General features: G+C 40.2%; 1 protein-coding gene across 1 annotated transcript in view; it reads right to left on the minus strand.

Moving 5' to 3' along the window:
• CCDC186 (coiled-coil domain containing 186) overlaps nt 1-25,101 on the minus strand; it is a 51,685-nt gene that overhangs the window by 17,414 nt on the left and 9,170 nt on the right. The window contains exons 2-8 of the mRNA XM_065407727.1: nt 11,392-12,118; nt 8,743-8,869; nt 5,711-5,839; nt 4,468-4,680; nt 2,124-2,243; nt 639-764; nt 183-281 (exon numbers count right to left, since the gene is read on the minus strand). Of these exons, the coding sequence (XP_065263799.1) occupies nt 183-281; nt 639-764; nt 2,124-2,243; nt 4,468-4,680; nt 5,711-5,839; nt 8,743-8,869; nt 11,392-12,089 (1,512 nt within the window). The 5' untranslated portion in view covers nt 12,090-12,118. The remainder of the gene's footprint in view (nt 1-182; nt 282-638; nt 765-2,123; nt 2,244-4,467; nt 4,681-5,710; nt 5,840-8,742; nt 8,870-11,391; nt 12,119-25,101) is intronic.

Genomic DNA, 25,101 nt, shown 5'->3' on the forward strand with positions numbered 1-25,101 from the left:
ATCAACCCCCCGCTGAATCGATCGCAGCAGCATCGATCCCCGGTAAGTGTAGACAAGGCCTGTGGAATCCTAGGTTTAATGCCAGATTCTGAAAGGGAGTGTACTCTAGTGTTAACAGATCCTAGTCGTACTGCCTATAATTATAATAATAATAATAATAATTAATAACAACAACAGTTTACCTCCAGCTGCTCAGACTTTTCCTGCATTTGTTTTTCTAGTTCTCCCTTTGTTACTCGGAGCTTTGCATCCAATTCATTTGATTTAATTTCTTCTGACTCCTAGTTGAATTGGAAGAAATGCAAATAAAATAAATAAAAAAAGCTCAAATTAATTTTAAACAAACAACCTCTTTATGTATTTTATGAACACAGAAGACACACATTCTTATCACTATCTGTAATTTGTACTACCATAGATAGTAGTTTTGAACATATAAAAACACATTGCACTCCAGCGAAACCTGACTCAAGATCTCACTTTTTTCCTAATTTCTTTTTTAGTTATCTCTAATCATTGACATTTATAAATTTAATGGCATGACATCTCACATAGCATGCAAGCAATAATTTTTCACTTTATTACAATTTAAGATGAAAATAAGAAAAAAAATCAGATGTTAAACATGTTAATTTCACCTCATGAGAAAGTATGCCTACTTGATATGTTTTTATCATTTCTTGGCAGTTTTTCCGTATTTGGTCTCCCTCCTCTTTTGCTTGAGTTAACTTTGTGGTTGCATCTTTGAGTCGATCTTTGGTTTCCTAGAAAATAAACCATGAATAACTATTTGAACCTACGGAGTGTCACAGAGCAAGATTCTGAATTAGAGGGAAAAAAGGGAGTGATCACCAAAATGTTTTCAATTCTAATAGAGTTTCCAACTCATGATTTTATTGAGAGTCATAATATTTGCTTAGAAAGTGCTGCACCACCAACTGTTAAATCATCTGTTTATGGCTCTCCAGAACAGCAACACCACATCTCAAAAACTTTGAGTGAAAAATCTGCTTTTCCCACTGTGTTCCTATAGCCATATTACCATGAGCCAAATTGAAGGCTCCTTTGGTAACACTGAAAAAACAAGTGGCCTGTAGTGGCTGACTCATTATCTCCAAACAAAAATCATGTAACTGAAAACTTCACTGTTCAATCACAACAATTTGTTACTTCCCATCCCATCCTTCATTCACTAACACAGCTGTAAGCTCTTCAGAGCGAGGATCTAGTTGTCATATCTCTCTGTCCTTATGGCAATTCAGCTCTCTCTGTTTCTGCAATATACATATTTAAAGAGAACCAAGTGCAAGGAACCATGTCCAGTTGCTGTCCTCTTTTCCAATCAGACTGTTACAGTTTGTGATTTAGACCGTGCCCACATTCTGAACTGACTTGTTCAGGAGAAGTGAGAGAAGAAATTCTTAGCAAGGATTGTGTCACTCACACTGTGTTATGACAGACTGAATTAAAAGCACTCTTGCAAATCAGAGTAAAGCAGAAATCACCTTGGATATATTCCAGCGTTTCTCAATCTTTTGTGCTGGCAAACCCCCTTGGATTTAAAAATAAATAAATAAATAAAATAAAAGTGGCCTCACTATTAAGACTTGAAAAAATTGTAACCCCTTACCTTAAATATAATTAAGTAAATTATTAATAATACTCAGAACCAGCATTAGGAAGTGGCAAGCAGGGCAACTCCCCGGGCTCCCACACCACAGGGGGCCCTGCAAAGCTAAATTACATGCTTCAGCCCTGGGTGGTGGGCTTAAGCCCAAGCCCAAACCCCGCTGCCTGGGACTGAAGCATGTTACTTAGCTTTGCGGGGCTCCCTGTGGCATGAGGCCCCAGGCAATTGCCCAGCTTGCCACCACCTAACACTGGCCCTGCACTTGCACCCTAAACCCATCCCAGGTTGAGAAACACTGATATATTCTATCCTTTCACATTTTCCACTTCAATAGCACTATCTTTAAAGTACTATTCCAAAATCCATCTGTAGATTACCAAATTAAAAAATAAACAACGATTTTTTATCGATTTTAGTGCTACTAAGCAAGAAAATGGCATAGCAACTATATTGGACTCATTACGATCTGACTTCATGGTATTGCTTTACTAACCTTGTGTGAATCCATTTCAGTTTTCAATTTGTTTTGGGCCCATTTTACTTTGATGGTATGAGAACTGATTTCTTCTTTCAATTTTTCTATTTCTCGGTTGAATCTAGTGGCTTCACCATCCTAAAAAAAGAAAAAACAAAAACAAACATCCACAGATTACATTTTATTGATTTTAAATCCCGATTTTTATACAGCTATAGAATTAGACTCAGACATGAGTGATAAGTACAGATTTTCATCTATAAAGCCCCGAACCTGCAAAAAAACTGCATACTGTTAGCCACATTAAGGGTTTACAGGACTGGGTCTTAAAGCCTTAATTGTCTATGTCTGGACTCCCAGTGAGAGACTGCCTCTCTGTCAGCGTGCGGTATTGCCACATTTGTGATCAGAGATGCTCTAGCTGAAGCAACCTTGATTAATTGAGACAGTTTCTAGCAGACTGTTTTCCAGGAAGACTCTTTTGACTGGAATTGCATAGATCCGTGACAGAGTAGACATACTGATCTTCTGGACAAATGGCAAAGCCCCTTTTTCTTTTTGCAGGCTTAAGGGAAAGATGCAGGTTTTGGGGCCGGAGGGGAGTCAAACTGTAGGAAGATATAGCAGAAAATGTGAGGTTTACTAACTTTTGTGGGTAGTCTGACAGAAGCATTGTGTAAATTGGATATTTGACTAAATGGACAATTATTGGGGGGGAAAAGTGTAAATTGTTCAAATAATGAGATGCCAACTGCTCAGATATAATGGGTTGGGTACCATTAGGCTGCACCTAAATATAGTCATTTACATCAGTCCAAAGTGGGTGTAAAACACTATCGAATCAGACTGCTATTGTTTGACACATTTTGCACTGATGTAAATGACTACACAAGGTGAAGGGCAACAGTGATTGTTGGCCAATAAATGTACACCACACAAACCACCACTCTATTTTTCTTCAAGTGAACATCAAGTGGTATTAATCAGCAAAGCATATTACTGAGATAACCTTAGATACCAACAGCTACAAACTAATATTTTCAATTCAAAAACCTGTGCATTATAATATAATCCCAGCAGCCAAATAGTATTTCTGAAGTAACAGATCTACCTTAACTAAAACAGGTTTACAAAAGCACCATGTGAGGGCAGCAGAATCACTCTAATATAAAGAGCAGGAGTACTTGTGGCACCTTAGAGACTAACAAATGTATTTGGGCATAAGCTTCCTACTGTATTTTCCACTGTAGGCATCCGATGAAGTGGGTTCTAGCCCACGAAAGCTTATGCCCAAATACATTTGTTAGTCTCTAAGGTGCCACAAGTACTCCTTGTTCTTTTTGCCGATACAGACTAACATGGCTACCACTCTGAACTCTAATATAAGTCTCCAAGCAATGTTGTTCTGACTGTTAAGCCAGAAGTTAAAACGTAGCTGGTAGGTCTGTTTTGCCGACCTGAACAGGTCACGCTGTCCATTCCAATCTGTTTAATTCTTAGGTGCAGGAATGGCAACGACATACATAAAAACTATGCTCCAGGAACCAAAGTTCTCAAGTTTCAATAAGATGTTTTTTTTTATCTTCCTCTTGTGAACAATGATTGCTTGGACCAATGATCATGATCAAATCCATCAGAGTAGTCTGAACCCTCTCTGTTGTGAGGAGAATACTGGATCTTTCAGGAGCACAAAGTCAGTTGTTGTTTTTTTAAATAGTTTAGACAGTTATTACATTTTAAAATGTTGAGACTGCTGATTAGTTTAAATGTTTGTCTCTTGCCTTGACACTGCACTTGTCATGAGAATTTGCTGAACCTTAGTACTGTAAGGAACATATCTGCACAGATGCCTCAAATTCAGTCAAACAATCCTGTGGAAGAGTACAAGGGAAAGGTCCTGATATAGTTATTGCAGCACGTGTGTGGACTTCCAAAAAGGAGTGAAGGCTTTGATGACTTGGCCTATTTATTTACTTGATTCTCTAAAAACCAATTTTAAAAAACCAGTATGGACAGCCATAGGGGAAGAAAAAAAATGCATATAACAAAATTCTACGGTGTTTTTTCTACAAGCAGTGAAGATTTATAAAGTGATTATCTGTAATATAATGGCTGCAAAAAAATGGTGCTGTTAGCACGCTACAAACTTCAGTTCAGAAGAACACACAAGAATCTCTGGAAGATGACAATAGGAGCTCAATCCCCCCTCCCCCCCCAAAAAAAATATTGACATAAAATGGGTCTTTTGCAGCACACAGTAAAAGGAAACTTAATAAGATATCATAATTATTACATGAAAGGTGACACATAAGTGCTTTTCTGATTATTTAAATAGTGCTTTTAACCATTTCTTTAAAAGTACCTTGGTTTCATAGAGCTGGTGCAATCTTCCTTTTTCCTGAGAAAGTTGCTTGATTTTATTCACATGCTTTTCAATTTCTTTATTTGCATCTCTTAGTCTTCTCTCCAGTAACTCCTTTTCCTTTCGGAGATCTAGAGACTCTTTTTCTCCTCGAACATACTTCATCACCATAGTTTCCTTTTCTTGGCGTGCCTCTTCACATTTTTTGTTTGCCTTTAAAAATTTAAATTCAGCCATAAGTTTACATTTCACTGATGATAGTTTTTATACATGAACAATGGATACTCACAATACTCCAACACAGTAATTAAAACATAACTGAAGGCAAGTCTTGAAGTCCCCAATTCTGCAAGCAAGGTACGCACTGGCTTAACATTACTACCATGAGCAGTCCCGCTGATTTAAATGGGACTACTCAGAGTTGTAACTACAGGTATGTGTTTAAGTATTTGCAAGCTAAAAACTAAATATTTTACTTTAGCTGCATAACCAGCAGGCTGGTGCTATTGGAATGTATTTGATGACTCCTAAATGGAGAATATATATTTGATAACTCCTAAGTGGAAAAATATTTTTGCAGATATCCAGTTCCATTCCTCAGTTATTGTAAATATTTTAACAAATAATTTAACAATTACTATTCAGCTGTACATCATTTCTCACATAGAAACTCTGTGGTCCAGATATTGCTATTATTGTTTCATTGAAGAAAACAAAACAAAAATTATGTTCAAAAATTCTTGTAACAGAGAAAGCCTTTGGCTTAGCAAAATCTTAAGGAGAAAACAGATGACCTTCCAGCAACATAAAATGAGGTGAAGATATTATTTCTTCGTATCTTTTTACCTGTGCTTGAAAAGATCAGGTTTCACTGGTAAGTGTACATAATTGCGGACTTGTTCCTCCATTCAAAAGCAACGTAAATGTTAATCAAATCAAAATTTACAGGGAAACTATCATTCCAGGGCTCATTATTTTACATATAAATACACAAATGAAAGAGCATGGCCAGACAAGCATATGTGAGTGTTAGTGGCTCTACAAAAGGTTACAAATACTTGAAAGCTTGAAAATGCCTGAGTAACTGAATCCTATTAATTAAAAAACATTTTGGAAGCCTTGGTGTATCAATTTTCAACATACCTACTGACTGCAACGCTCAGGCTGCTGAATGTTTCCTACAGCAAGCTAATTCTTTAATGAGAGATTCAATTATTAAAACTTCAAAGGAATTCAAAATTACCTGGTCCATACGAAATGCCATCTCTTTATGCAATTGCTGAATAGTATTTTTGACTGCAGCATCTTGTGTTACAAGTTTGTCTTTAGCAGTTTTAACTTCTTTTTTAAGCTCTTCTATTCTTGATTCTAACTGTAAAGCAAACATTAGCAGATAATTACAGAAAAGTCAATAAAGATTCCATCAAGTTTTGTACAAACATTTCTTACAAATTAGATGTTACAGGGTTTTTAAAATATATACTGCACTTGCCAAACTCTAATCAAACTGCAACAATCACTAGTAACAGCCCAGCTTTTGTATTACAATACTAAAGATGAAAGGAACTGAGATCATCATCTGTCAAGGGCTGATTGCACCATACAGACACTCCCCAGGTTTCCACACTTACAGAAAAAATTCTGTAAGCTTTTTTTTTTTTTGCGTAATTGTTGGAGATACGTTCCCGACTTACGCAAGGCATTCTGGAACGGAACGCTTGTGTAAGTCGGGGAGCGTCTGTATTAAGCATAACCTCTGGACTAGAATAAATTACTATGTGAAAAGGTAAAGAGAAATGGGTCAAATTTTGAGGTTCTTATAAACCAGTGGTGGCCACACCGTGGCTCGTGAGCCACATGTGGCTCTTTTACAGTTAGTTAAAGTACAGCTCGCGGAGCCCCCCTCCCCCACAACTCCGACCACCTCCCACCCCCATTCTCCACCTTGCTGTGCTGGTGCCTGGAGCCGCCCCTGTTGCCTATAAAGATATACATGTCCAAAAGGCAAGAATCAGACAAAACAGTTTTGTCACCATGTCAAGGACTTGGTCCTGCCCTCTAAAGCTGTGAGCATGAAAACAAACAAACATGTAATACACTTGTGTAAGCATGCACATACGGTAGCAGGTTTTGCTTGCGGTTGTGAACGCATTTTAGAGCTGTATGATTTTACTCTGCCGAATGTCAGACAAGCTAAGGAAATACTTATCTAAGGACTTCCTGTTCACAAATGTATTGAGCAACAACAAAAACCCACCCCTAAATCTGTTACTGCGACCCAGGAATCTAGTTGCTGCCAAGTTCCATTTCAAGATGCAATATCAAAGAGCTACTTGAATAACTTCTTTAAAGTAATCTCTTCTGGAATCATCCCAAAGTGTGCAATAGTAAAAGCATTAAAGATCTGACTTAACTGACAAATGGAATTAAACAGTAGTAACAGAAAGGCCCACTTATCATTAGCACTTTCCATTACAGCACATATGGTATGAAATATCACATAGCAAAGCCAAGATTCTCATGCAATCACTGAGTGATATTGGGGAATATGAGCAAGGGACAGTGAGTGAGCTGCATTTGTTGGTTTATGCAGAAGTTTGTTTCCATTTAGCTTGTAATGTTTTTTAAAATGTCATTTCCATTTCCATCCATGCTATGTACTTTCAAAAATGAAAACAGACAAAGCTTCTGTACCCTCAATGCATTCAAAAATGCTTTGACACAGCTCTTGAGAATGTCTCCTGCTAATCTGTGTGGCATAGAAATTAATAATCAGATCTATGGCATGACTAAAACGTTAACATTGATTTTAAAATATAAAAATTAGTTTGGACACTATTTCACCACAGAACAAGTTCAATATCAAGTTATAAACACATGCCTAAATAACCCTTACAGCAGTAGCACTAGCAAACAAATCCTATAAATGTGTAATGACATTCAGTAGGATGCCACACTAGTGATATTTTGCACCAGTAAACACCAAGTAAACGTTTATTTGGTTAGACACAGTTCTCAATAACTATTATATTGAAAATGCCTGGGTCATATACAGTAACTTGAAGTACCACACATTATTTGTTCTTATCTGTATGGAGCATATATACCTAAATAACATTCTTTTGAAGAGAGTGTCTATTCTAGAGTATATTTATATATCAGAGATTTTCTCCCTTTTTCTAATTAATCTCTCAACTTTAGGGGTTTCTTTTCATTTTCACTAACAAAAAGGAAAGAGGACAGATTACTGTTTAGATTTCTTCTGAATCTCTGTAAGCTATTCGTGGAGACATCTGTAGAAAATTCCTCCTTCTGTCTATCTACACACAATACCTGGTCCTAAGAGGGAGTGCAACTCTTTAATACGTTAAGATTCTTCTAATGTCACCAATTGCAACAATGCCTTAAGTCAGCGGTTCTCAAACTGTGGGTCGGGACTCCAAAGTGGGTACCGACCTCATTTTAATGGGGTTGCCAGGGCTGTCTTAAACTTACTCGGGTCCGGGACCAAAGCCTGAGGGCTTCAGCCCCGGGCATCAGGACTCAGGTTACAGGCCCCCTGCCTGGAGCTGAAGTCCTTGGGCTTCAGCTTTGGCCCCCGGTCATGTCGTAATTTTTATTGTCCGAAGGAGGTCACAGTGCAGTGAAGTTTGAGAACCCCTGCTTAAGTGGTCAACGGCTGCAGCATGCCCAGATTCAATTATAACTTTAGCTTTTAATCTTGAGATTATATATAGTTATCTGTAGCTGGCAATTTGTACATAGTACAGTATTTAAACTAACAAATAAATAATCCTTAAAGGTGGCCTCACACACACGCTACAGAAAATTGGCAGTAATATAATTTTCAGATAAATGCAATATACAGTGCATGCCAAGGTTGCGTTTTGCAATTTGAGTATGAGACCTTGTGCTACCGTTTAGTCATCCAGTCATCTTCAAATGGGAACTGAAGGCACTTACAGGATTGGGCCCAAGGAGCCCAATACCCAGAGATGCTGAGCATGTGCAACTCCCATTGACTTCAATAGACTTAGATGCTTAACATTTCAGTGGTTTGAACCCAAAGATAGGAGTAAGTGCTTTCAACAAACTAATAAGGCTTTGTGGGATGGAAGAACGAGTCAATAAATGCCTGGGCTACATTAGCATTGGGAGTTTGTTCCCACCCTCGCACACAATGCCGTCTAGAAACGCCTACTAACATCAATGACAGTTAAATGTACATGTCAATGAAAGGTTAGACAGCATAGTCAGCTCTTTTGTTTTCTGTACCTGTTTAATAATGTTGAGGTGCTGCTTTTCTGTTTCTGTTCGTTTTTTCAATTCATCTTTTAACTTGTCCTTTTCTGAACAAATATCCAAAATCAGTTCCTGATGCTTTTTGTTTTCTTTAATCAATCTGTAAAGATGAAATAAAATTGCTTTGCTTTGGTGTCTGTGTGGAAAACAAGGAAAAGTGGTCCAAACAATTGGGCACAGGTACTTTTTAACCCAGAACAGCTTTGTTGCACTCCCCTATAGGCAAGGCTTTTACAAAACTGCAGACAGAGCCTTAGCTACACTGCAGCAATTGATGCTACACTAACAATGTGGCAGGCACTAACGTAAGTGATTACTTGCATGGTCTCCATCACCATGACACCACAGTACTTCCAACCCGTAAGCGTAGAGTCACAACAATGGATGTAAACATACAGATATTATCTTCACGTTACGGTTGTGCAGAGTGATAGGACTTGCCCAAGGTCACACAGGAAGCCTGCAACACAGCCAGAAATCGAACCCAGTCAGGTCCCTTAACCACAAGATCGTTTTCTCTCCCCCACTCGTAGGTAGTTCAAATGTTTTAAAATAGTTTGTTCCTTTACAGCAGTGGTTCTCAACCAGGGGTACATGTGCCCCTGGGGGTATGCAGAGGTCTTCCAGAGGGCACATCAACTCATCTAAATATGTGCCTAGTTTTACAACGGGTTACATAAAAAGCACTAGCGAAGTCAGTACAAACTAAAATTTCATTACAGACAATGACTTGTTTATACTGCTCGATAGACTATACACTGAAATGTAAGTACAATATTTATATTCGAAACAATGAGAAAGTAAGCAATTCTTCAGTAATAGTGTGCTGTGACACTTTTGTATTTTTAGGTCTGATTTTTTTGTAAGCAAGTAGTTTAAGTGAGGTATAACATGGGGGTACGCAAGACAAATCAGATTCCTGAAAGGGGTACAGTAGTCTGGAAAGGTTGAGAGCCACTGCTTTACAGGATAGCAGTTTGAAGGCTGAATCAAAGCTGTAGCCTAAATGATAGCATATTTGTGTTGATGATTATGGCTACATACTGCAGCATTTCAGAAGTGATGCAGAAGACAGTTATACCTATAACTCAGGGGTAAAGTTTTCAAAAGTGCCTTAGGGCCCCATTTACAAAGCACGTAGGAGTCTAAAGATGCAGACAGGCGCCAAGGGGGATTTTCAGAAGCACCTAAACAGGTTAGCTAACTCCAAGGCACTTAAGGGAGTGGAGGGAGTTGCAGGGCTCACTGTTTTGGAAAGGGTATAAAAGGCAGAAGAGAAGCAGCACTGGTTTGTCTGCATCTCTTTAAGACAGTGATCAGTACACAAGACTGATCTGCTATAATCAAGTATTTACAAATGAGGGGCACAGTAAACAAACAGGTAAAACCCAGCTAACTTGTTTGTACACAATACCCTGGAATTACTGCTATCTAGACACCCACTGTCTTCAACTCCCACTCCCCGAAACACTCCCAAATTCTTTGTAATTGCTTTATGCATAATGTACACATGCCAAACTCACAAAGTCAGTTTTTTCCCCACTTAGTAGAGCAAGGTTACCAAAATCATAGCAGAACTCTCCAGAATCCCACCCTTTGAATGGGAAGTTCTCGCTGGGAGATTTTTTTTTTAAAATGTGGTCAGCCATTACTGTGGTAACACAGTTCCTCCCACAAGAAGTTAATAAATATATAATAGATAAATAAAAGCCACTTTCACTTCCAGCCCTGTCAGCAGAAAAGAGTTTAAAGAGGAAGGTTAGGTTTTTCAAGTGAGCAAATACCCCTCATGTTATACAGAGAAAGCAATATGAAAGATAAAAGGAGAACCAAGAATTCAAACAGTGAGCTGAGAGAGAGTTTGAACAATCTTCATTCAGAAAAACTGAGTTAACAATTCTAGTGCAAAAATTTCTTGTAGCAAACTTTGTACATATACAGTAAATTATGACTTTCAAAAGCTTTCCTGTAACTTATTACTGTGTTACCAGATGTTATTTCAATGTTATTTGATGCTTGAAGATGTATGCATAAAAGTATTAAGCAATTAAGGGCTTTTATTTTTATGAGAACAGAATTAAAGATTTCCTTTTCAAGCCTTCTTTTTAAAATCCAAACTCGGCCATCTCAAACTGGCAGAGGAAACTTCCAGTTAACAATCATAACTGGTTTAACAATTGGGACAGCTGATGAAATTCTTCTGGAGGAGATATAAGCATGAAACTGAATAAAAATTAGAGCGGATTAATTTATCATATTTGACAAAGGATTCATGTCACCAGTACTTTGATGGACTTAAAAAGGAATTCTAACTAATGGTAGGCTAACTGACTAAGGATTTCAGCTTAAGGATTAGCAAATGTCTGTTCAGTTCCTGCCACATTCAACAAGAAGTTAGAAGTCTCGCTGTACTCACTGTACATATTTGTAAATTAAATTTAGAATGTTTATAGAGTTTTTGCTCTGCCAGCAGCACTCGGCTTTTTTTTTTTTTTTTGCTCCGCTGGAGACCACCCCCTCCCCCCCAATTGTATCCTGATATTTTTTCCCTCTCATCTGGTCACCCTAGTAAGGATACTCTTGTACACACTTATTTGTCCTGAGGTTAATCTAGATACTCACTTCTTTATAGTTTGCTCCTGTTGGAGGTATTTATCTTGCACACATTTTTCAAACGTCGCCAAGGCGTGTTCACCCTTCCGCATTCCATTTGGGAGCTTACGCTCTTTCGTAAAATCTGTAGATAATAGTTCAGATTCTATTTCTTCTAGCAAAGCCTCCTGTGTTGATGATTGTTGTATTGTGGAAATAAGTTTCTTGGTGCAGTCTGTGTCATAAGGGCTTTCTGAATAGATTCTATTGCTAGATTTTTTCGTGAAGTCAGACTCCTCCCTTAGCTCCTGCAGTATTTCCATTAGGGATTGTTCTGTGCCATTACTTCTTGAAACCTGTTGTTCAAAAACTTCACCAGGCAAATGTTCTGCATTCACAGAGTCTTCCACTTGTCTTTCAGAACATGTATTAGCACAGCAGTCCCCACCTTCACTACAATCAGGTGAAAGCGGCAGTTCCTGTGCTTCAGTTATGGCTCCTTCCCTTCTTATGTCAGTAGCGGTTACATTGTAGTTTGATGCCAACGATTTAGGTTCCCTTTCCAAGCTGGAATCCTCATCACCAGTATAACCAACATCTGAGCAGTCCTTCACTTCAGACGTCTTGCTTGTGCTCTCATTACTTGATGAGCCGGAAGGTGTATTGTCTTCCTTTGATAGGCTGACTGGCTCCAATATGCTCTGCATTTCCGGTAAACGCTCTTCCATCCTTCCGTTTTAGGAATCTAGAAAGAAAACTTGGACAATATATTACATTCAAAAAGTCAAGATTAAAATGGGGGGGGGGGAAGAGGGGGGGGGGAAATACTTGGTTGGAAGTTCAGACACTGGAGGGAGGAGAATAATTTGGTTTTACATTGCCAATGGTTAGCCAATGTTTTTGTCTGCTAAACATTTTAACATTCTCTGTTTCAACAATTATAAATCTCTTATTTAAAAAAAGAAGTTCAGGGGATGGGGGAGGATATCAGACACTGAAATTTAACTTAATTTTTATGTAGTGGAGGTTTTTTTCCTCCCTTTCAATAACTCTTGCAGGAAACTGTAGAGGTGGCAAATGTTTTGTTCATTCTACTGTGTTTTTTAAAAACAAAAACGAAGCACTTCCTGCTTTTAGATAAAAATAGCAAAAACAATGCTTCCAAAGAATAAAATACTGTAAAGGTTTTATTTTAAGATTGCCAATGAAGGTGATTTAAAGATTCACAACAATGATTCCTTAGAGTACAAGGTTTCTTGCTATAGACTGGAAACCACCAGCCATCCATAACAATCCTTCAGGTAGTCCACAGGTTTTTCCTCTTTCACAGTCAGTGAGTGCACATATGTACACTAGTTTCTCATCACAAAGTACTGACTGATCAGTTCTTTGCTTGTTGTGACCCTTGAGTACGTATGGAGGTCTCTAGACCCAGCAAACTGGAGGGGTTCTTTTCACCTTCTTCCCCACATGCAGCTGCAACCGATCAATGCCCAGCTACTGTATTTTCAGTCAGTCAGTCTCCAAGGAACCCCCTCAGGCTACACATGGCTTAGCTTCTGTTCAGCCCTTGCCATGCTGGCCAGCACCTTGAGCAGTAGCTTGTATGGCTTCAGCTATCACTAAACAAAAGGACATCTAGGTGGTTTCTCTTTTAGCTTGAATTAAGGGTGCTTACTACACCCATCAACTTTACCAGGTCTGTGATCCATAGCCACCCTTAATGCTTTCCACTATAATATGTAAATGCAGCTAGAAACAATGTGGAGCCACCTGCCCAGCTGTCTCTACTAGGAGGAGACAGGAACTACACCCAGGGATGGTAGCCAGCAGCTGCCCGGGAGCTGCCAGCCATGAACAAGAGGAAAACGTACAAGGGAGCAGAGAGTGAGGCAGACAGAGACAATATCGGAGGAGGAGCATGCCAGGGAGAGCATCAGATGCCTGGGCAACATGGATAGGGAAGCCTGTGGAGAATAGAAGTTACAGGAACAGAACACATAGGAGAAAAGATATACTGAAGACAACAGCTGTTTTCAAAAAGGACAACTCACTTTTCAGGCCCTTTAAAAGAGACGCAAAACACTTTCCTCTCGTCACTTTCAACGCAAGATGCAATGCGCTGGAGCTGCTGAAGATTAAAATCATCGGGAACAGGCGGGGAGATAATCTGTGCCGTCACGACTGAATGGAGGTGGTGTACAAGACACTATTACCATGTAGTCTGCACTATGAAAAAGTGAACTACGCCTGCTGCAGCTCCTTTGCTTTCACACAGCACTGGGGCTGATTCCTGTTGTACTCTTCCACCAGTATCCCCTGTGCAATCTTTTCACAGATGTTCACATTTCTCTGACTGGGCTGAAGCTGTGTCTGCACAGTCTCATCTCCCCACAGACCTCTGTGACAGAACCTCTGTGACAGAACCTCACAGACAGAACCTCTGTCTACTCCAGGCAACTGCACATCTAAAGCATGTAACTGGCATGGTCAGTTGCTCACAACAAGGGAGAGCTGCACGATGCGCTCACTTAGGTGGGCAATCAGGAAAAAGTATTTCAAAAATAAACATTAACGTGTGTGTGTGGGGGGGGGGGGGATGACTTATGATCTCCATGACCCTGGCATTGGTGTTCACAACTGTGGCCAGAGTGGTCACTGACAGGCACTGTGGGACAACTGCTGGAGGACTGTTATGGTTGACATAGGTCACACGGTGTCTACACTCACATTACATTGACCTCAATAGGTCGACCATGGCTCAACACTGTTTGGGGAGATGGTGTTACTGCATTGCTGTAGCAAGGCGTTTACATCAGCGAGAGACAAATTTGAGCATAGACATATGTACGAATAGGTTGACATAAGTCGCCTTGCGTGAATCTAACTTGGTAGTTTACACCAGGCCTAAAAAAGGAAGTCATACCAAAATAACAGTCTACATAAGGAGTTTTACTCCTTGACCCAGGTCTCAGAGTCAGACTTTAACACCAGAAGGGACCATCATGATCATCTAGTCTGACTTCCTGAACATCAAAGGCCACAGAACCTTACACACCCACCCCTGCAATAGGCCCACAACCTCTGGCTCAGTTATTTAAAGTCCTCAAATGTTGATTTAAAGACTTCAAGTTTCAGAGTATCCACCACTTATTCTAGTTCAAACCAGCAAGTGACCTGTTAGAAAGCCCAAGACCTATGGAACTCTTCATTTTGGTGTACATCTTAATATGAACTCCAGAAACAAATGTGTTTCAGCTGTCTTTCTCAGCACACTTCTGCACTGGGGAACATCTTTATGGTGCAACAGTTGGCTTTATGAAAGCAACGTCTTGCTAGACAACATTATCAATGCTTTCTGTTCTGAGATAACAAAAAGAACATGAAGCAGTGCCATGTGTTCAAAGTAACACACTTGCATTTCTATTAATCTTGCATTACAGCATCTGAACACAAAAAATCTACCTCCAAGTCTGCACTGATACGTCATCATTGTTTTACTTCTGCAGCAATTTTATGTTGTTTTACATTGTGTATTCAGAAAATCTGATGTACTCAGATTTGAACTGGAAACAATTTTTTACATAAATTGCATTTTTGTCCCCCATTCCCCCAAAAATGCAGTTTCAGTCAACTAGAAACTATTTGTGAATTTGACACAAATTTGCTGAATACTTACAGGAGAAAGATTTTGGGACTTAGGCGCTATTCACAAAACAGAAGGTGGTGGTGCTTCTGCTGCCCAGACTGACTTATAACTTTTAGCCCAGTGGTTAGGGCACTTACCCGGCATGTGGGATGCCTGGGTTCTTTCAATCCCTCCTGTTGAAGGGGTGTGTGTGGGTGTGGGTGTGGGTGTGGAGATAGATAGTCAGTCAGTCATTGGAAAAGGGACATGAACTTGGGTCTCCTACCTTCCAGATTAGTGCAGGAGAGACAGAGGCCCCACATCAGAATATTCTATAGCTCAGTAGCTAAAGAACTCTCCTGCAGTGTGTGAAACCGTGGCTACGTCTACACTGAGAAAAAAAAAAATTTCAATTCAATTAAAAAAGGCGTGAGTGAGTCTCAGAACCCAGGTCTATAGATTTAGGCTTGCAGGCCTTGCACTACAGAGCTAAAAATAGCAAATGTAGACATTCCTGTTCAGGCTCTGAATCCTGGTGAGGGGGGTGGGTCTCAGAGCCCAAGTGGGAACGTCTACACTGCTATTTTTAGCACCAGAGTGCAAGCCCAAGTCTGCAGACCAAGGCTCTGAAATTTGCTGCCATGGCTTTTTTCTTTTTGTTTTCTGTAGTGTTGACAACAGGGCCAGCTCCAGGCACCAGCTGAGCAAGCTGGTGCTTCGGGCGGCAGATTGTTCGAGGCGGCATTCTGCCCAATCCTAGGGCAGCACGGCCGCTTTTTTTGTTTGTTTGTTCCGCTCCAGCCGCCCTGTAGGCAGGGCCGGCTCCAGGCACCAGCTTAACAAGCAGGTGCTTGGGGCGGCCAAGGGAGAGGGGCGGCACCTGCGGCAATTCGGGGGCGGCAGGTCCCTCACTCCCTCTAGGAGCGAAGGACCTGCCGCTGAACTGCCGCCGCCGATCGCGGCTTTTTTTTTTCTTTTTTTTCTTCCAATTGCCGCCACCGATCGCGACTTATTTTTTTTTGCTTGGGACGGCAGAAATGCTGGAGCCGGCCCTGGCAGACATACCCCCCCAAGTTCAAATCTCTGCTCCACATCAGGCAGAGGGGATGGAAGAACTGAACTTGGATCTCCCATATCCCAGGTGAGTGCCCAAAGCACTGGCAGTGAATCTAACCCCTCATTTTATTTGATTTTTCATTTCGGGTCAAACAAACCATTTAGTATGTCCTGAAATTTGTCAACTTCTTCATTTCACTGAAATTTTTTTGAATTTAGTGTCGGTTCAAACTGAATTTCCTTTCCATTTTTGTTATTTTATTTTCTTGCTTTTAAACTTTGCATTTAGTTATGAAAAAATAACAGAAAAGGTTTAGAATAATTTGTGTTCCTAATGACACCTGCTATTTAGTGCATTCAGCACACACTTGCAGGGTCCACATGCGTGCGCACACACACACGCACCCCTCATGTGAAAACAGCACTATGCTTTAACAAGTAATACCCACTCTCCAGCTACTACAGCCTTCCTGTGACACACACTGGTTCTCTAGATTCTCATTCTCTTGATGGGGTCACTTTCTCTTAACATTAGTCTGTGTCCTTATTTTACAAAAAAATGGAAGCAAGAGAGAGACTAATAATATCCATTTTGTTTATAAGAGCAACAAATACCACCACCTTGGCACATAACTTTGGTCTCCTATTCTATGCCTCATGGTATGCTCCTGAGGGCATTCTGCACCAAAAAAATTAAAATTCTGCACATAGTATTTCAAAATTCTGCATATTTTATTTGTCAAATAAATGTGGAGGCTGCAGCATAGCATTAGGGAGCACAGGACACTGGCTGCGCAGAGGTGGGAGATCACCGTGCAGCTCCCCCTGGGACACAGACTCAGCGGTGAGGCTGCACCCAACCCTGACACAGTGCAAGGACTGCCCCAGAAACACCCCAGGGCCCTGCCCCTCGATGCCAGGTGCACCAGGCATGGGCAGGCAGGATCCAAGTGTGGAGGGGCTTAGTGTGGGGGGGATCCAGGTGTAGGTTGAGAGGGTTCTGTGTGGGGCAATCTGGGTGTGGGCGATCTGGATGTGGGGGGGGGGATCTGGATGCACAGGGACTTGTTGGGGGGTTCTGGGTGCAATGGTAATTGGACTCTGCAAGGGAGTCCAAGTGAAGGTGGCTGGGGCTCAGCAGGTGGGGGTTTGGGTGTGGGAAGCTCAGTGGGGGGGTCCAGATGCTGGTGGAATGGGGCTCAGTGGGGTGGGGATCCAGGTGCAGCTGGTTGGGGCTTGGTAGGGTGGGGATCCAGCTGGCTTGTTGGGGTGATCCAGGTGCAGCAGGAGTGGGGTTTGTTGGGGGTGTTCTGGGTGTGGGGGGAGTGAGGCTCAGCAGGAGGGTCTGGGTATGAGGGAGTCTGGATGCATGGGGGTTGGGCGGATGGGGGAGCAGCTCCCTGTACAGTGATCCCTCCACCTGCAGCTGAGGAGCGATGGGTGTAGGAAGTGCGGGGAGAGGGAGGCAGTTTGCAGAGCTTCCTACAGCCGGGGGAGAAATCTGGGGGTGGGTCTGACACAGTAACAGATGCCGTGCAGGGAAAGAGGAAGTCCCGTCCTCCCCAACCCAGCCAGGACTAGCAGATGAGCACGGCGCAGGATAAGAGCTACCAGCCGGGTCTTCCCCAGTCCTGCCTCCTGCCCCAAACTGATTTACCTCTTTGCTGGCTGCCCTGGTCACCCGAAACATACTGCTGGGAAGGGTTGTATGATCACTCTTGTAGCTTCCCTTTGCTTCCCCATCAGAAAGTCATTTTCTGCGGGGAAGCAGAGAAAAATGCAGGGGACATAAATTCTGCACATGCGCAGTGGCGCAGAATTCCCCCAGGAGTAATGATAACCATGGGTACCGTGGATGTTTCACAACAATTAAACATATAGGGAAACTATACAGAGACAAACACAAACATGCTAAAGGAGAAAAAAAAAACAGCAAATTCTGACGTTTTAGGGTTTCCTGCAAATTTGTTTCCCAAAACATAACTTATTAAAAAATAAGAATGTTTCTAGTCTTCCTGATAGTGAAGACTGTACTGAATCTTCATGTTTGAAATGCGATCCCTTTAAGTTTATAAACAGACTGACTTTGGGACAGGAGTGGGGCTGAAATTCATCCATCTCAATAGGATGTGGTAACTAATTTTTTCATTTCAACTGCTAACATTTAAATAGAAACAAATGCCAACATTTTTCACCATTTCACTGCTGAGATTCATATCAGAAATTTCCATCCAATATGTTTACATAAGCATGGATGGCCATCCCAGCTCTATTTTGATATTTATGTAAAATAGCTTTTGCAAATGAATAGAACAAAGCAACATATTTGAACATGTATACGGCAGAATGCACCAGATACTCTTTCAATTATTCAAGCAATTGCTTGCTACAGGTCTTATAAATTAAGGTAAGAGAGAGTCACCATTTTGTCAACTGAAGTGTGTTGGTAATGATGCAGCTTGTGCAATTTCAATAAAACTTAGCCTAGCAGTAGCAGTTTTCTTAAATCAAACCTGACATTTTGGCTAATATCTATGATGCTGTCTACTGTGCCCTAATGTAGGTTGTCAGATGTCAGCGTAGTTATGGAAAAACAGAACACTGACACAAACTTATGACAAGATAAAATATTTTATCGACCGCGATAGAGGTGGCATTTATTTATATATTGTGTGAGCAAGTGGCGTGGTTAATCTCTAGTTGGCGTCAGCACACGACATGATTAATAGTCTATTAGTAACCATGGCAGCTAACCATGTTTTGACTTTGCCAGATACCTAGATATTGTAACTAGCCCATGACACTTCGGTGCTCCAGCAGAACCCTCCAAGCATGCCTGTACCACTAGTATGACCAGTTCTCCTTCCTCCCAGCTCTCTACAGGGTAGGGCATTCCAAAGTGCATTGTCTCAACATTTCGCTTTCCAGGCATATCCTCCCAGCACCTTTGCCTCTGTGCTGCAGCCCATACAGGGTTAAGCAGCATGGATGGTGGAGATACACAAATGTGGTTTTCAAAGGGGCTGCACAGTGGGGGGAGAAGGGGAAGACCATTGCATGGACAGAGTTCAACCAGACTTGATGTAAACAGACCAGATGAGAGTTTCAGACACTAATTACAATAAAATAAAATAGGTGGTACGTGGAGTGCGGACAAGTCTAAGTCTTCCACTTCAAAACCATAGCCCTGCTGATAAGGTAATAGTCACCAGTTTGGCACAGGACAAGAGAGAGAATGAATAAGATTTGCATAGGAGTAAAACACCCCTCTCTCCATCATACTGACAGACGATAGCACAGCCATAAGTACTAACTCTGTATTCCCAAATCCAAGCAGTCAAAAACCATAAAAGTCAGGCCTTCAAAATCATGATTTAATCATTTTTAAGTTTCTATTTTGCTTTCTGGTTTTTGAGATTTTAGGGTTCACATTGAAAGCTTTTCTCTCCAAGCATAAGGACTAGAAACTGGCTTATTTTGTATAAATGAAAGCAGAGAATCTCATAATCACATGATTCCAGGAGCTTGAGCTTTAAGGTAAAAAAACCACTGAGAGGGTTGGTAACACTACTAACTCAGCGTTGCAAACTATTACTTTCGTGGGGATGCTACAACATCTTTTGCATGCACCAGAGATGACTTGCAAATATTTTTCCTCTGCCACTTGATGGTATTTCCAAAACTTTAAAATTTAATTTTGCAGGGCAGCACAATTCAGATATGTTTTAAATATTGCCTTAGTACTTTGAGGCAGTAAAACTGCAGTTTCAGCAGCAGGTGGGAGACATGTAGTTTTTTTGTTTTGTTAGTACCAGAGGATGGCCAGGCAAGAATGTGACAATTTTTGTTACTGATAGTAATCCCAGGTATTATCTTCCAACGTAACATGTGCCAGCAGGAGCAACATAGTGAGGGCAGCAAGGAGGACAATGACATCTGAACTCCTTGTGGGTACAAAGAGTGGGAAGCAAGGGGAGGAAAAGAGGTACTAATTTGGTTTAATCTCATGGTTTAGATTTAGCAGTTTAGGGGTTTATACTGAGTCCTGTATTTCATTGACGTGTTTTCTGATAAATGGGTCTATATGAATTTCTACTACACAAGTGTGTGCAGGACTGAATTTTTCAATATACACAGCAGTGCACACCCACGAGACAAGAATCATACCTACGTTTATAAGTTCTGTATTGCCTGCTAAAATGAGTAACACTTTTTTGGCGTGCATGACACACTCTGCTGTAGGAATGTTAGGGGAAAAGCAGACCTGGAAGTGGGTGAAGGGAAGATGGATCTAGCCAATGACAAGGTCTTAGAAAGCTGATGGATGTGTATTATTAATTCTGCTCTGAAGGTTGATGAAGAGGAACCTTGTTTTTCATTATTTCCTTTTAAATTGGATCATAAAAATACAGACTAATGTTATGATTACCACTTACATAGCCTCTTAAGATTCAGCATTTGACACAATATTCAGAGTAAACTGGTTTAAAATCTTAGGGTCACCTTTTGATCTTCAGCTGGAAAACTTTTAAAGCTGGAAAACTGTCAACTTAAATATTTTGGAAATGAATATTTAAATAATGCTTTTTTTGCCTTTTGCAGAGTGTATGCTCAATATTTTTTTAAGTTTCCTTTAAAAAAAGTTAAAGGGTTTTTCAGCAAGCAAGAAACTGACTATATAAATGGGAAAACACTGAAGCTGATGATACACAAGATACTGTGAAATGCACAAACTGAAACTGTTTTGCTAGTGTCTTTCAGTGTCAATAATCTTACAGGTGTGTTGTTAACTATGGCCCTGCTTCCACAGTTAACTAGACTATCAATATCTTTAAAGTTAAGCATCTCTGCATTTGCAGGACCACCGCCTTTACCAAGTATAAAATTTCAGACAATGTCATTTCAAGTTGAAGGTGTCGATTTAGAAAATACTTAAGTAAAAATATTTATTTTTCTGCTAGTCTTTTGTCTGACCCAGAGCACTTTTGCTGAGATTGAAGTGCCCTCAAATCCACTTGGGAATTTTTTTAAAAAAAGTTTAATATATTTATTGGAATAATTTAATACAGTAGGGGCTTGATCCGCACAGTATGGACCCGATCTGCAAAGTCTCTCATGTTGGTAGCCCTACTGGGCTGCAGAATCAAGCCCTTAACTTGTTTATCCGTTTATGTCTCATCTACCCCATGGTAATTATTCAACTTTGGTTCTTATCCAAGGTTCACTCCCATACTCTTGCAAACTGACAACCAACTATACAGCACCCTGTTAACTTCACTTTAAGAAATGTAATAAGCAAAGGATTTGGTGGTTTTTTTATACAATGTCTGTCAGACACTGATTTTTTAATATGATTTAATTTTTCACTACAAAATAACAAGGAAGAGCACAAGAGTAAGTTATATGCTTGCACAACCATGTGACGGATCATAGTAATACGTTTATCATGCTGAATTACTACACGAGGAAAGTATCTGTGATCACATGTTAAATGTCAGTACCTGAACTAAAAACTATTTTTCAAGTCTGCAGAAAATAATAATAAGCTTAAGGAAATTCACTCACTGAAGACTAGATGATGCAGATAGCATTTGTTTTAACATGTTTTCAAATTAAACTTCTGATTAATTTATTATTCTAGAACCAAAATAATGCATGGCATACTAGCCTGTGAGAGATTCAACTTTAACTTGCAATGGTAAAGTAAGGATTATTTTTAATTCTTTGTCACCAAACGTATTAGCCCATCATGCAACGACCATACAGATTTCAGAACACAGGTCAGCTAAAATACAATATGCTTTCAAACTCTGGAGATGTGAAGATATCAAGATTACTATTTCACTTCCTGTAAGAGGTATGTTCTACTCCTCAGGAAACAGACGCCATTCCCCTGCAACCCTTCCATATATTCTATTCACTCTAGATATGGCAATAAAGCAGACGGTTTATGGTTTTCATGTGAAACGCTTAGGCCTTGTCTAAATACAAATTGTACTGCTTTAACTATGTGTGGTTAAAGTGGTACAACTCCCCCCAGCAGGGATAAAATCATATCAGTATAAAGATGCTCTGTAAAGGAATACCTGCATCTACATTAGGGGTTGTACTGATAACTATTTCATACCCCTAACCAAAATAGTTAAAGTGGTACAAAAACTGTGCATAGATCAGACCTTACCTTAAGATTTCTTCAGAGGGACTAATTTATACCCTCCAATTTTAAACAGCAAAGTCCTTAAACTATTTAGATCCTTTGTTTATATTCATGGTCCCTTCTCAAAATCTGTGTTGACCAACAACGTAGAAATCTTCCAGTACTGTTACTGTGACTTTTAAAGGTTGCATTTTGTCAAGGTCAATTCCCTTAAAATTCATCATAAAATACAGAAGCAAACACCTCTAAGCAGTAATCCTTCAAATGCTCTGCAACTTCCACTAATCCTCCATATTGCCAACCCCACGAGCTCAGAAATTAGAGGACAGACTATAAGAGTTTTTTTTTAAACCTGAATTGCACATAAAATAAATAAAAGTAAATTAATGTGTAGCTTGCTCTGCTGGTCACCGGGAGAGGGGACTATTCATCTTCTCTCCCTCCTGGTTGGTAGGGTCCTTCCTCTCTACTGGCATCTGGAAAAAATGGGGGGGGTTACCCCTCTGTTTTTCTCTTCCTCTACCTCCTACTGATGAGTGGAAAAAAGATCTACTTTTTCTTCTCTTTCTCTATTATTAGTGGCCAGGGTTGTGGGGCAGCCTGTCTTCCCCACAGCAAAGAACTGGTTGTCTGTTCTACGTGGTGCAGACTCTCTCTCCTTTCTGTGAAAGGAACCCCATAAAGTCAGGTCCATTTGCTCCTCCAACTCCAGTAATGCTCATTTGGTCTGCATAACACTCACTCAGGCAGACTGCCCATCAGCACACATGGCCAGCAGCACCCAATAATAAGGTTATTGTTATTCACCTTTCCCCAAATCGCCAGCAGGGAAAGAATAGCATCTTCATGCTGCTTACGTGAATCATGAATGGTACTCAAAGATATTAGGTGCATGGGACCTGCATATCATTCAAAGACTGTCGAAGCTGAATCCAGAGCACAATTCTCTAACCACACGAGTTGTACCACTTTAAGTACACCAGTGCACTTAAACTGGTACAAGCCCTCCTCCCTCTCCTCCCCAGCATGGATGTAGTTATCGCATAAAACACTTTTAGAAAACAAGCTACTGGGATAAGGTACAAAAAGTATATCATCAGCCTTTAGTGGTTAGACAAGAAGGTGGTTAAAAGACATGTGCCTGGTCCTTGCTAGTGCTTCCAGCTGTTATTATTACTGGCAGAGCTGCAACAGTGGTAGAAGGAAATATAAAGAAATTCTAGCCTAGACCTAGCCTTACTGAGCTGAAGAACAGAAGCCAGAGTCCCTCTTGGAGCGTGGGTTGCATGATTTCTTTTATTAGATATATTTGGTAATCAAGTAACACACCAACAAAAATTAAAGTTACTCATTCTTTAAGGCAGGCTTGTGATGTAAAATTAATGGTACAATTCTGCTTTGGATGGGACTTACAGAAGCTGGTCCTGAAGCCAGATGGCAAACTTGAATCAAGAAGGAAAATCAGCTGCATTATGTGTAGGCTATGGTACAGTTCACCACACTTTAAAATACTTTTCTCAATATTTTTCCAGCGTCGTTGCTTCTGACACAGTACTGCAGGACTAGTACACCCTTCAAAGCAGTTGAAACCAATTGTCACTGGTTTCACTCTTACAGGAACTCATCAGCTGTGGGCAACTGGTCCAACAAGAATCCATGGCTTTTCCTGACTCTTCCATTAGCAAATATAAGCAATATGACTTCTTTTTCCATGAGTAAATTGCATGCATTACTGCACTTACTTTGAAAACTCATGGTTACAGTCATATGGTGTTGCAGGACAATTTCCTAATCCAAATGAAAAAAAAAAAAAAAAAAAGAGAGAGAACGAACTCCACCCACAAATTGAGGATTGCTGTAAAGCATACCAGATGTGTTTGACTTATTCTGCTCCACCTGTTATAAACAAAACAACGTCACCTTTGTTAATTAGAGAAAAGAACTAAGTGGCCTGATTTTCAAAAGTACTACGCACCCGGTGCTCCCATTGACTTCACAGTGTGTTATGGTTGCTCGGTACCTCTGAAAGTCAGGCCACAAGATTCCAAATGCATCCTCAGCTGAAATTCAACCTCTTTTTGTTAAAATGGAATGTAGTTTATCTATGTCTGCAAGCTGCACTTTGAATATTATCAAGATATTGTTCCACTAAGAAAATAATTTATCTGTACATTTACTGACTTAATTCTCCAAAACGCATGTTAAAATACGTCAGTTTTATAAGTCTATATGAACCTGCAAACTCTCCTTAAAATTATTCTTTACTGTGATGTCTGCAACAAGAGCCGGTTATAAATTATTTTATGAATTCTTTTTTGTCCCATTAAGGTGTGCACATGCCTAAACTGAGTAACTGGTCTTATTGCTATAACTAACCCTTTACTTTCCTCCCACCTTCTTTTTCCCCTATCATTTGCCAGCGTCACTCGTTTCTTCCATTCTGATGCAGGATTGAGGCCTACTAAGACGATCTGCACAAATGGGCCCCCTACATCAAAGCACTTTTCTGCCAAGGAAACAATTGTTAAAGCTAATGAAACAACAGTGATCTTAGTTACACTGGGAACATTTGTAAGCATTTTTCTGCTGCAATACAATCTAGAGTGGATGTTGCAGGGTAGACAGGGTTCAAGTATTTACCACATCAGATCATCCAACTCCTACGACCTGTCTACACTACAGCTTCCATCACCAGGAAAACCTATCAATGTAGTTTCCAACTCCTCCAAAAATAAAAGCTGCATATAAGTATCTATGGGATAATTTATTTATAAAGCTGTTTCTATGTTCAAGGATTTTGAGCAATAAAAATCTTGAGTACAACCGATTTAATCAACCCCCCTACTCCAAATGGAAATATGAACAAATGACAAGATAATTTAGTCTTTGTAGCGATCGA

The sequence above is a fragment of the Emys orbicularis genome, chromosome 7 (genome assembly GCF_028017835.1).
Source record: "Emys orbicularis isolate rEmyOrb1 chromosome 7, rEmyOrb1.hap1, whole genome shotgun sequence".
NCBI classification, from domain to species: domain Eukaryota; kingdom Metazoa; phylum Chordata; order Testudines; family Emydidae; genus Emys; species Emys orbicularis.